The 12,911-nt window shown below is 43.4% G+C and overlaps 1 protein-coding gene across 13 annotated transcripts in view; it reads left to right on the plus strand.

The window, feature by feature from the left end:
- The window catches only part of UTRN (utrophin), a 631,944-nt gene that overhangs the window by 428,958 nt on the left and 190,075 nt on the right, over nucleotides 1-12,911 (plus strand). For all 13 annotated transcript variants that reach the window (XM_019488372.2, XM_014605522.3, XM_059713704.1 and 10 more), the window contains one exon: nucleotides 738-910. In XM_019488372.2, coding sequence (XP_019343917.1) covers nucleotides 738-910 — 173 coding nt within the window. The remainder of the gene's footprint in view (nucleotides 1-737; nucleotides 911-12,911) is intronic.

Here is a 12,911-nt window from a genome sequence, read left to right on the forward strand (position 1 = left end):
AAGAATGAATATATATCCTTACTGGATGATGGGCTTCACAAGGAATTTCTGTTGCATTTATAGATCCTGTGTAGTACAAAACAATGAGAGGTAATAGAAGATATTATGTGCCATAAAAGATTCTTGAAGATGTAGGGAACTTTAAAGGCAGTATTACTACCTTCATTTAATAGGGAAATGGGCAGTTAGTTGCATGTTGGCTGCTGCTGTTAAAGTCCACACAAGTTGGCTCTCTTGTTCCTTTCAGTTCTTTTGAACGTCTCTCTCAGAAAAGTTAAGTGACTGCCTGAGGGAGGCACCAGGGTCTCATGGTTTAGCTGTACCACTGGAATTAGGGCCTTTATATATATATATATATGTATATTTAGCCTTGGGGGTGGGGGGCAGGGGAGAGTACCTGTTAACATTACTCTTTAAATTTGCCTCAGCTGTAAAATGGGAATAATAAAAGTTTTCCGCTTAGTCCTTTGGACAGCTGGACTTCTAATACCCACATATTCTGTGCCAAACCTTTCATATTTCACAAGTAATGACTTTGCATGCAGAAGCATTGTTTTATCCTTGTAAAAATCCAGATCCAGGGAAATATGTTGCATGTTGCTCCGGTACTACAGTCTTGGTAACTAGCAAATTTCACAAGGTGCAGGGGAATGAAAAAATGCTTGGAATTTACAGTTACAAAAATAATCCCCCTTGTTCTAGTTACAGGATTAATATGTTCTTTCTTTTTTCCCCAGGACATTCAGGCTGAAATTGATGCCCACAATGATATTTTTAAGAGTATTGATGGAAACAGACAGAAGATGGTAAAAGCCCTGGGAAACTCTGAAGAAGCTGCCCTGCTCCAGCACCGTCTTGATGACATGAACCAGCGCTGGAATGACCTGAAGGCAAAGTCAGCCAGCATCAGGTTAGTAATAGAAGCATCAAAATGTGAATGGGAGAGGGTCTCTCTTTTTCTGTTATTGTCCTGAAATATTGCTGTCCCATAAAAGTGAAATTTCAATTTTTTTTCTGTAAAAGACTTTTGGATTCAGATATAAAAATGCTGTGCACTTGCTAGTCTTGGTGGTTTAACTACTTGAGTTGCTGTCTTCAGAGCTATACAATTAAATCTGTCCAATTGTACATAGTATTAACAGCACCAGAAAGTGATTATAAATCTCTTCTTTCACCACTGTAATTCAAAAGTAGCTTCAATGAAGTCACTCCATGAAGTTACAACTACTATGAAGAGAAATCCATGTTTTTAACTGAAGGTAATACTTGCATCTTGGGTATGGAGTTGCTTTTTTTTCCTGGTGAAAATCACTGATTTATACTTTTTTTTAATAGGTTAAGCAGGACTAATGCTCATTTATTTTAAACCTAATAGCACATTGGTGCAGGGTGAAAGACTTGCTGCCTTTTCAAATGTGCTCATAATTAAAATTTTTACAATATCATTTTGCAAGTAGATTAATGTTACTATGGTTGTTATAGGGAAGAAAGTGAATCCCATATTAATGTTAATTACTTATAAAGGCATTTATAGAGATTTTAATTGCTACTGCTTGGCTAGTGATTAAAGCAAACTATATTTTATTGTAGTATAGGAGTGTTAAGTATCCATATTAATTCTCCAAAGACCAGAAAATTCAGCTCAGGCTGAAATTTAGGTTTAATGGTTTGAATTGTAAACTAAAGGGACAAATGATTCAATTATTTAATTTTAGGTTCTACTTAACTATGTCTCCAAGTGTCTATACAGTCATATGGAGCTGGGCAGCTCTGTGTAGTAAAGGTCCAAGGCCAAGATAGCAGAATTTCAGCAGTTTGGTATGAAGTTGCAGAGCCTGACCCTTGTGCTATGGGTATTTAAGACAATGGACATTACATTTGGATTTCCATGCACTTCACTCACAAATAAATTAACAGACAGGCGAGACTAAAAGACATTTATTTGATAGTTTAATCAACAGCTGCAGAGTTCTAACAATAGCAATTTAGTCTTTACCAGGGATTCATAATCATTTGGGAGAAATTAATGGCCCAAACTGTCCTCAAGTCATTTTTCCCAGCTACTAATGAATCTCCAAGCAAGGACCTCTGGATGACAGTGATCAATGCTAGACGATCGCTTCTCAAAATTAAATTAGTTTATTTCTGTAAAGGCATGGAGAACATACCATCCACAGGACATTGTGAATGGCAGCCCTGTGCATGTTGACATCTGCAGTGCTGCTGAGTCAGGAGTATGTTGCCTTGAACTTATTACTGAGAGGTAGGCTGAGAAGACTACTGACAAACTGAAGTAAATGCATCTAGTAGAAATTAACCTTTTCAGATAGACATCAGCACTGAAAGGATTATATTTCTGGTTCTGCCTATTTTGCCCCATGCTTCATTTGTAGTTCATCCAGGCCTTTGTTAAGAACAAAGAAATCTTAGGCTAGAAAGACAAGTCACTAAGTGAAGTGGATCAGCTGTATTGAGATGCATTTGGGTGTAGCTGAGCTGCTTCCCTGGACAAAATAAATGTTGCTGATATGTTATTCTATATGTTATTGATCTTATGGGACAACAGTTGACATGTTCCCAGATGACTCGGGGCACTGAGGTGTGCCTGCTCCTTTAAGGGCAGTGGCAGCTTAGGTAGAAAACCCTGGGGTCATGGCCGACTGGTGCCTCCCGAGTCTGGGGGGGGAGGACCAGTACACTGACTGGGCGGAGGGGTGGGAGGGGAGCAGAGGCCGATCGCTGAGCCCAAAATCACCAGCGGTGAAACTGGAGTGCACTTTCGCCAGGACTTCTGTTTTCACAGCTGCCGTTTCCAGGGGGTGCATGTGCACCCTGCACCATTTGTATTATGTTATAGCCCAAGGGCTCATATTTTTGTTGTTGTTTGTGCATCGGTGGACGGGAATGAGGCTAAATGGGGAGGAGGAGGCCTCATTGGGGTACACTACTGTGTAGAGCCCCAGCATCGGAGAGGACGCAGTGGAGATGAGGCTGCAGAGAGCTCAGTACCAGAGAGGGCTGCAGAGAGCCCAGTGCTGGAGAGGGTGCCACTACAGGGGGTGTAGAGACCCCAATGCCAGAGGGTCTAACTACAAGGGCCCAGGGCCTAGTGATGGCAGGAGGTCTAGCTAGACTGAGGCCTCATAACAAGGAACAGCATTTAAATACCACCTACAAGGCATGGGGTGTGGTAAAGGGAAGGTTTTGGAGCCACGCATCTAGCCCATGAGGCTTAGGGTGTCTTGGGAGGCACTGACTTTGAGTGAGACCCATCAAGGGATCCAAAATCAGCAGGGTCTAGTGGGGTTTAGCAGGATCGTGATTACACAAACTTGTGAGCAGGCTCCCAACTTATTATTTCAACCAGCAAGACGTGGCAGGAGAGATTAGAAGGCATCCACAGGGCAGAGCAGGCAGTCACAGAGCTCTATGGTCATTATGACAATCCCTGGGGACCCCACGCCATGACACCAGATCTGCCCTGGGACTCTCTGGGTTGGGTCTCTGTAAGCAGTAAAAGCTGAGGGTGTTCTAATGCAGTCTCAGGCTTGTGACTGGCAATCAGCCAATTGGATGTCCCAGTCCCAGGAGTATACTGGAGGGAGTTGGATACTCTGGTGAGGTCCTGGAACTGAGACCGCCAATCAGCTGATTGATGATCTCAGCCATGTGACCACACTGGAGTTAGTTGGGCACTTTCATTCCGATTTCCAGGGCATGCAGGATCCAGCCTATGAAGCCTGGGAGCACGTGCCTGGGGCAACTCGAGATTGCAGGCAACTCCAGGTTGATCACAGTCTTCTGCCACAAGACTAACACATCTGCTACAATAAAACCGCACAAAGTAGTGCCACCTCTGTCACGGCTACACATTTTAGGTATTTCTAGCACGGCAAGAGGTATGAAGATCTGTTTGATTGGCTTTTGTGCTACCCTAAAAAATCTTATTGTGGCACAAAGGCAATATTTGTTTCTACCCATAGCAAACAAGAAAAAAATGACAGAGTATTAGTATATTGCCTTAGGTATCTGCCTTTAATTCTTCTGTTTCTTCACTGTGCCCAGATTCATGGCTGAACTACAAGTGAAATGCAGGGTAGGTCTACAGAGAAACTCAAATACTATTTTATGGTTTAGTATGGGAGTCTTGAAAGTTATTGTTGGTGTAATCTTCTCTGTTTTTCTACTATTCCTATATTAGGAATTTTCCATCCCTTCTTTAGAATAAAATTTCCAATCATGTACACTTCCTTAGCTAAGCTTCCATCCTTGTTGCAATACGTACTGAGGGCATAACTTATTCTGTGTAGAGGGCTGGCACAAGACCCTGTGCACCACTTAAACTCTTAATGCTGACTTTACATGAGACTCGAGTGGTGCACTGAGCCAGCCTAGTGCTAGACCTCTTCACAGAAGTGGAATTTATTCAGAATGATTAGCTTGCTTGCTTGCTGCCAGGTGTAGAGTGCTGCAGACTGAAAAGACAGCACTTAGATATGTGCTTTCAGATACAGTCCAGGAACTGCTGGGGAATTATATTCTGACAATGGAGATTTTTTTCTTAGTCTGAGATACCTGGGCTGCCCCACCTTTCCTTCAGATGCCAGAAGCACCTTAGACTTAGCTACACTTCTTCTGATTTCACACTAAAATCTCTCTTAGAATACTGTAGGCTAGCATTTTTGGCTGATTATAGTCTGTCAAAGCCAAATGTTTGGGTATTTCTGACCCATCTTTTCATCTAGGGGAATGAAGTGCTGGGGGGAGAAAGTAAGATTCCTTAGATGGGACCATCTGCCAAACTCCTTTTCTTCATTTATTTCCCCCATTCCCTAGCACGGTGGAGTTATCAAAAAAAGAACAAGAAAAAGGGTAGAAGGTGTTCCTGCCATGGGGCGAACCTTTCAATGTCCCCAGGAAGGCATTCTACCACAATTACGGTATTCACCCAAATCCAAGACAACTGAAAATTTAATCTAATTAGAATCTAATTAGTGGAAGGTCATTTTAAGTGCACCCCCTCCCACTTGTGAAACAGAGAGAATAGTGGCTGGGCTGCCCCTTGCTCCCCTGCATCTTCTCTTCCATACTTGTGCCTGGCTCTCCTGCCTCCTGCCATGTCCACTTCAACTTGGCCCTCCATGCATATGCTTGGCACCTGCTGCCTGTTCCTTGCCCTTTGCTCCCCTGTGCAGCCTGCCTACCTCCCACTCCTACTCCTTCCCCCCATCCCCTTACCTTCTGCTACAGCTGTGCTCTTCTGGGGCATTCAGCAACAGTGTGGCCGCAGCTTAGCTTGGCCAGGGAGAAGTCGTGGCAGATCCCAGTCAAGTTGGGGCTGGAAAGGACCAGAGTTGGAGTAGGAGATAAGTGGGGAGAAGGCAAACCGGGGGGGGGGGGGGGAGTGGGGGGGACGGGAGCAGAAGTGAGAGGCAGATGGGGGTAGTTGAGGCAGGGTGGGCAGGCACAGGTACAGACACAGGCAAGGGTTGGAGGAGAAGGCTGCAGATTCCCCCACCAGCACCCTGCAGTCTACCCCGTCATACCCCCTGTCCCCCCCTTCCCTGCCAAAGGAGCCATTCTGACCTGGAGTATATAGCAGCTCAGCTCCAGCTTCAAAATAGAGTACAGGGTCAAAGCTGGAGCTGAGCCACCATCTGCCCTTGGCTGTGATCAAGCCCAAGATGAGGTTCTCCCCTCCACCCCATGCCAGTTGTGGGGGAAAACCTTATCTTGGATTTAAGTAATTATGTACATTCAGCCTGCTTTGTCTGACTGCCAGATTCTGGGTGCAGTTGTTTGTTGAGGCCTCTGCCTTGCTTTCCTCCAGAACCTCCAGAAGTGCTTGTGGGTCTAGCCCCCTCATCAATCCGTGATTCTTTTGGCTTCTTCTCCAAGTCCCTGGACACACGCTACCTTCAGTTGTATATATGTCCAGACTAGCTGTGGTTAGAAAATGAATTTTTTGGTTTAAAACTCAGATCTAAAATATTTAAGACTTTCACCCCCAACCTTAATGGAAATTTTTACTAGAATATCATCAAAAGTTTCATTATTCTTTCAGGAGAATTGAACATACGTCCACTCTTCAGTGGCTGCTAGCATATTTCACTCCTGCTGCCAGTGTTCTTCCTTTTAAAAGTAGGAAGGTAGGGTACAAATAAACTGAATTCTCTTATGGTATTACAGTTTTTCATACCCAAAGTTACGGGCATTTAGTTTGACTTCTTTGTGTTTCTTTAGACTTTCTGATGAGAGAATACTTCACCTTCATTCTGTAACAAGGCACTTTCATGTCTGTCTTTTCCCCTTTAAAATATAGAGTCCACTAGACTTTGAAACCATATGCTAGTAATATTTAGCTACTGCCATTAATCTAACATAGCAATGGGTATTTGCTAATGGTATAGTACAATGAGTTTAATCTAGTATTATATACCACATCATTCTCAATAATACCAAATGAGTTCACTCATGATTAATGTTATTGCAGTGAATATTAAATTAATAGTGAGCCACTATTAAAGTGTCCTTTAAATATCTGATTAGTGATGCATATTTTTCCTTTCAAAGTTCCCATTCATTTTGTGTACAAGAAAACTGCTAAGAGCAGACTGGTTGGATATAAACTTCAGGAAGGACACACAGGGGAGAAGAGGAGGAGTTGAATTTTATGTAAAAGAACCATCTGATTGCTCTGAGCTCCAGTATATAATTGAAAATAGGCCTGTTGAAAGTTTCTGGGTTAGGGTTAGAGGGGAGAGCAACAAGGGTGATGTTGTGGTGGGAGTCTGCTATAAACCACCAGACAAAGAGGAAGTGGTGGATGAGACTTTCTTCAAACAGCTAGGGGAAGTTTCCCAATCACAGGCCCTGGTTCTCATGGCAGATGTCAATCACCCTGACATCTGGGTCAGCAATACAGCAGTGCTCAGGCAATCCAGGAAGTTTTTGGAGAGTGTTGGGGATGACTTCCTGGTGCAAGTATGGAAGCAGCCAACCAGAGGCCATCATTCTTGACCTACTGCTCACAAACAGGGAAGAAGTGGTAGGCAACGTAATAGATGGCAACTTGGGCAGCAGTGACCACAAGATGATTGAGTTCAGGATCCTAAGGACTGTAAGGAAGGATAGCAGCAGAGTAAGGACCCTGGATTTCAGAAAATCAGACTTAGACTTGCACAGGAAACTTATGGGCAGGACCCCTTGGGAGGCCAGTCTAGGGGGGAGAGGAGTCCAGGAGAGCTGGTTGTACTTTAAAGAAACCTTACTGAGAGTGTAGAAACAAACCATCCAATGTGCAAGAAGAGTAGCAAGTACTAGCAAGTATGGCAGAAGACCAGCTTGGCTTAGCAGGGAACTCTTCAGGAAACTAAATCATAAAAAGGAAGGTTTTAAGTAGAAACTTGGACAAACAACTAGGGGAGAATATACAAGTATTGCCTGGGCATACAGGGATGAAATCACAATTGGAATTGCAGCTAGCAAGGGACATGAAGGGTAACAAGAAAGGGTTTCTACAAGTATGTCATTACCAGGAGGAAGATTAGGGAAAGTGTGGTTCCCTTACTAAATAGGGGAGGCACCCCAATGACAGAGGATGCAGAAAAGGCAGAAGTATACAATGCCTTTTTCACCTCAGTATTCTCAGGCAAGGTCATCTACCAGACTACTACACCTGGTGGCACAGTGTGAGGAGGAGGTGAGCAGCCAACTGTGGCAAAAGAACAGGTTAGGGACTGTGCAGAAAAGCTGGACATGTATAAGTCCATGGGGCTGGATGGGATGCACTGGAGGATGCTGAGAGAGTTGGCTGATGTGATTGCAGAGCCACTGGCTATCATCTTTGAAAACTCATGGCGATCGGGAGACGTCCCAGACAATTGGAAAAGGGCAAATATTTAAGTGTCCATATTTAAGAAAGGGAAAAAGGACGATCCAGGGAGCTACAGACCAGTCAGCCTCACCTCAGTCACTGAAAAAATCATGGGGCAGATCCTCAAGGGATCCATTCCTAAGCACTTGGAGGAGAAGGCGATAATTAGGAATAATCAGTATGGATTCACCAAGGGCAAGTCATGCCTGACCAACCTGATTGCCTTTTATAAGATCAACTCTGTGGATGTGGGGAGACCAGTGATGTAGTATACCATGACTTTGTCAAGGCTATTGTTATGGACTCCCACAACATTCTTGCAGGCAAGCTAAGGAAGTAGTTGAATGAATGGACTATAAGATGGATAGAAAACTGGCTGTATCATCAGGCTTAGATGGGAGTAGTCAGTGGCTCGATGTCTAGTTGACAGCTGGTGTCAAGTGGAGTACCCCATGGGTCAGTTCTGTGACTGGTTTTGTTCAGTATCTTCATCGGTGATCTGGTAGACGGCATAGGGTGAACCCTCAGCTAGTTTGCAGATGACATCAAGCTGAGAGGAGTAGTAGATATGCTGGAGGGTAGGGTTAGGATTCAGAGAGACCTTGAAAAATCGGAGGATTGGGCCAAAAGAAATCTCATGAGATTCAATAACGACAAGTGTAGCATCCTGTACTTAGGACAGAACAATCCCATGCACCAGTACAGGCTGGGGACTGACTGGCTGTGCTGCAGCTCCGCAGAAAAGAACCTTGGAATTACAATGGACAATAAGCTGAATATGAGCCAACAGTGTGCCCTTATTGCCAGGAAAGCTAACAGCATACTGGGCTGCACTGGTAGGAGTGTTGCCAGGAGGTCAAGGGAAGTGATTATTCGACACTGGTGTGACCACATTTGGAGTACTGTGTCCAGTTTTGGGCCCCCCACTGCAGAAAAGATGTGGACGAATTGGAGAGAGTCCAGCAGAGGGCAGCAAAAATGGGTAGGGGGTTGAGGGACATGACTTATGAGGAGAGAATGAGGGAGCTGGGCTTATTTAGTCTGCAGAAGAGAAGGCTGAGGGGGGATTTAATAGCAGCCTTCAGCTATCTGAAGTGGGGTTTGAAAGAGGTTGGAGCAAGACTTCTTAGTGGTGGCAGATGACAGAAAAAGAAGCAATGGTCTCTAAGTTGCAGTAATGGAAGTTTAGCTTATATATGAAGAAGAACTTTCTCACTAAGAGGATAGTAAAGCACTGGAACAGGTTACCCGGAGAGGCTGTGGAATCTCCATCCTTTGCAGATTTTTAAGAGCCAGTTAGACAGCCTTGGCTGGGATGATCTCGCTGGAGATGGTCTTGCTTTGAGCAGGGGGTTGGACTGGATGACCTCCTGAGGTCCCTTACAACAATAATTTTCTATGATTCTATGATAATATTTTAGACATTGCCGGGTTTGAGGGATGTAAGAAATGTATATGGACCATGTAGAAGTAATTAAATGTTTAGTTCATGTTAGAAAAATGTGAACTTTGGATATATAGATAATTTTAAAAAATCTACTTGTAAATTGTACTAAAAAGATCTCCATCTATGTCTCATTTCTGTAAAACTAAGAAGTTAAATCAATGTCAGCTTGTGAATCTAATAGCAAAGCAGTGAATTAAAGTAAAAAAGTACAAAGAAGACTGTTGACAAATGTACAGGAACATCATGCCATTTCACCTGCTTTAAGTAGGGTTGGTGCTATTAGGGATCTTCAGGAGAAAGTGATCTGATGAAAACACTGGATTTCCTTAAGATTTATATTTTTTTTATAGAGGTCTTACAGAAAAAAATCAGCTTAAATTAAAATAGGTGAATACAAGCTGTGCACATCAAATACAATTTGCTGTTCTGAAATACACTCACCTATGAGGACTGTACCAGCAAGTTACAGTAAAGTCAGCTAGGAATTTATAGAGCAGTAGCTACATTGCACATACCCATGTGGGTACCAGTGTGCAGTACGAATGTGTTGAGTTCCTCTGACTTGAACATAGTCTTGGTTAGTTCTGATAGATGGAAGATGAGGCCAGGTGTGTGAGTTGGGAGTGTCTTGTGATTCTTCCAGGAGCTCGGGGATTGTTCAAGGCCTGAGGGACGAATGATGAATGTACCTTGAATCTCTGACATGTTGCAGCAGAGCAGTATGGATTCACAGGCTACTTTTTGTATTTTCAGGCAGTACTTCACTCACCGTTGGGTGTAGAGCAGGAGATTGGATGCGGCAGTCAGGCCCATTATACAGATGGATGGCTTGAATTCAGTATTGAGAAATGAGAGTCAGTAATAGGGAGCCTAGAAAATTAGAACCTCTGAATCAGGAAATTGTATGCTTAGGTCCTTCCTTGTTGAGAGAGATGTTTTAGGCACATGCTAAAGACATAATAGTACTTAAATATTTTTCTGAAATGAAGTAGAGGAGAATATGATACCCTCACTTAAAGCTGTCTCATTCACCCTTCCCTGGGTTGGGGGAGGGGATGCATTCATCATCCAAATCTGTCTTCGCTCCATATAAACCCAACGCGAAGTGCCTTCCAATTTATGTAACTCAAATTCCTCTCACGCTGGAACCACAAACCTTCCTAAGATCTTCTTGGAGTAGGCTTTACAACACATGATACATGTTAAATTAGTACTTCTGTGATCAGGTACTAGTTATTTGAACGACTGTTTAAGAGGTCAATATAGAAGATGGCAAGTGATGTAGGGGTCAAATGAAAAAGCTACGTGCCTGAGGAGGTAAATAATTTTTGGATGTCAGTTTTTAAATTAGCAAATGTATTAAAAAGAGGCACAAAGAAAATGCAGAGAATACTAAAGTGAAATCTGCTGATATATCAGCACAAGGGCAGCAGAGAACACAGAGGAAGCACCAAGTTAAATAGAAAAGAATTTACAGAGTTCTGCTCTGTAACCCATCTGACACGTGACAAGTAAAATTATTGTTTACCAGGGAAAGATAATTGCATGTGGGGCTCAGAATTAATCATAGAATAGATATGCATAGAATGATTGGAATTAAATTGGATCAGAAGGACCTTGGAAAGGACTTCTCTGCAATTGTCTAGATAATGCAGGGATGTCTTCAGGATAGTGAATGGTTTGTATTTGGAGGGACAGAAGAAACTAAGCAACATGACATGACAAAATTACTTGGAAACGTTATGCAAGAAATGAGATTTATTGGGTAATATCTTTTACTGAAGCAGGTTTTTAATTGTGAGATGTTAAGCTTTTTGAAAAATTCTGTCTCTCAGATCTGGACTGATCAGGCCTTTCTCAGGTCAAGTCTGGGCTAAATGTGACCTAAGACATGGCATTTTGTGCCTGAAAGCCTATCTAATATCTCTTGCAACTAAAAAGTTGGTCCAGTAAATTCTGTTACATCTTGCTTTTTGCATAATACCTGGTTTAGGTAATGTGCAAGATCAGGTACCTGGATCAGGGCTGCCCAACTTCCGTGTGGTCCTGCAGCCCTACTTACAATGAGTGCAGGATGCATTCTCCTTAGGCTGTGTGGAGTGTGGGTAACGTGCAGCACCATGCAAGATCCCCTGCCCTGCCATGCAGTGGGTGCCATGCTGCATTGCATGAGGGGTAGGGTCCCCCAAACCTCTTGGCCACAGGGTCCTTTGCCAGGCTGTCCTGCCCGTCAGGGGTAGGGGCAGTAAGAGGAATCTGGAAGAGGCAGAGACACCCTGATAGTAGCATCAGTGGAGTGATGGTGGGCCACAGTAGTTAAATTCATGGGCCACAAGTTGGACAATGCTGACCTTGACTATTATGACTAAATCAAAAAGGAGGAGGGAGGGGGGAGGCATGGAAACAGCAAATAGCTAGCACTACAAAAGAGAAATTAGCATGAGGGCATGCTTGTTAATTGCATTGCTGCATAATACTAGAGTAAGCTGTCATCTTGAAAAACCTATACCATTACTATGTTTTTACTTACTCAGGATTAATACCTTACTGTTATAGTTATAGAGTCATAGAGAATGAAGACAGGAAGGGACCTCCAGAGATTATCTAGTCCAACTCACTGCCTGAGGCAGAAGCATTCCTAGCCAAACCATCCCATACAACCATAATCTAAACTCTACATAAGACTATCCTTAACCCTTACACACCACAGACCTAACACTCTAACCTGCCACAGGTAAAGCACAGGAAACACAGCAGCCAATGTCATGCTTCTGTAAAATATTGCCAGTGTATGCTCAAGAGGAAGGCAAAACCCCCCACAGTCTGTATCACTGTGACCATGAGGAAAAATTCCTTCCTGACCCCAGATATGGCAGTCAGTCTGACCTTGAGCAGAGGGGCAAGACCCTCTAGCCAGGAATCTCTGGCTTTGCTCCTAACAGGAAAATCAGCATACCCCAGTTGAAGTCCCCAGCCTTAGCTGTAGCTAGTACCCAGTGCTTCTGGGGCATTAAAAATACCTTGATACATATAGCAGAAAAAGTGGGTGGGGAAGGGGGCAGAGCAGGGGCAACCAGCAAAGCCCAGAAGCATGGGAATTAACCATGGTAGAAAATAGGAATAGCTATGCTTAAATCATCCCCAACCAGTGCCTGTCCAACCTCTTCTTGAATAACTCCAGTGATGGTGAGTCCACAACTTCCCTAGTCTATTCTATTGCCTCACTATTTTCAGAGTGAAGAAATTTTTCTGGATATCCAATCTAAGTTTACTTTGCTGCAATTTCAAACTTTTGGTCCACATCCTCCTATCTGCAGCAAGAGAGAAAAGGTGCTTTGTCTTTTATATGGCAACCCTTCAAGTATTTGAAGCCTCCTATCATGTGTTAAGTGCCTTTTCTGCAAGCAGAATATGCCTATCTTGTTCAGCTTCTCCTCATATGACTTGCCTTCCAAGCCCTTGATCATCTCTGCTTGCCTCTGGACCCTCTCTAACTTCTCCACATCCTTTTTAAAATGTGGACCCCAGGACTGCACATAGTACTCCAGATGAGGCCTACCTAGTGCCGAGTAGAGAGGCACTATCACC

Source organism: Alligator mississippiensis, chromosome 1, assembly GCF_030867095.1.
Source record: "Alligator mississippiensis isolate rAllMis1 chromosome 1, rAllMis1, whole genome shotgun sequence".
Lineage (NCBI taxonomy): Eukaryota > Metazoa > Chordata > Crocodylia > Alligatoridae > Alligator > Alligator mississippiensis.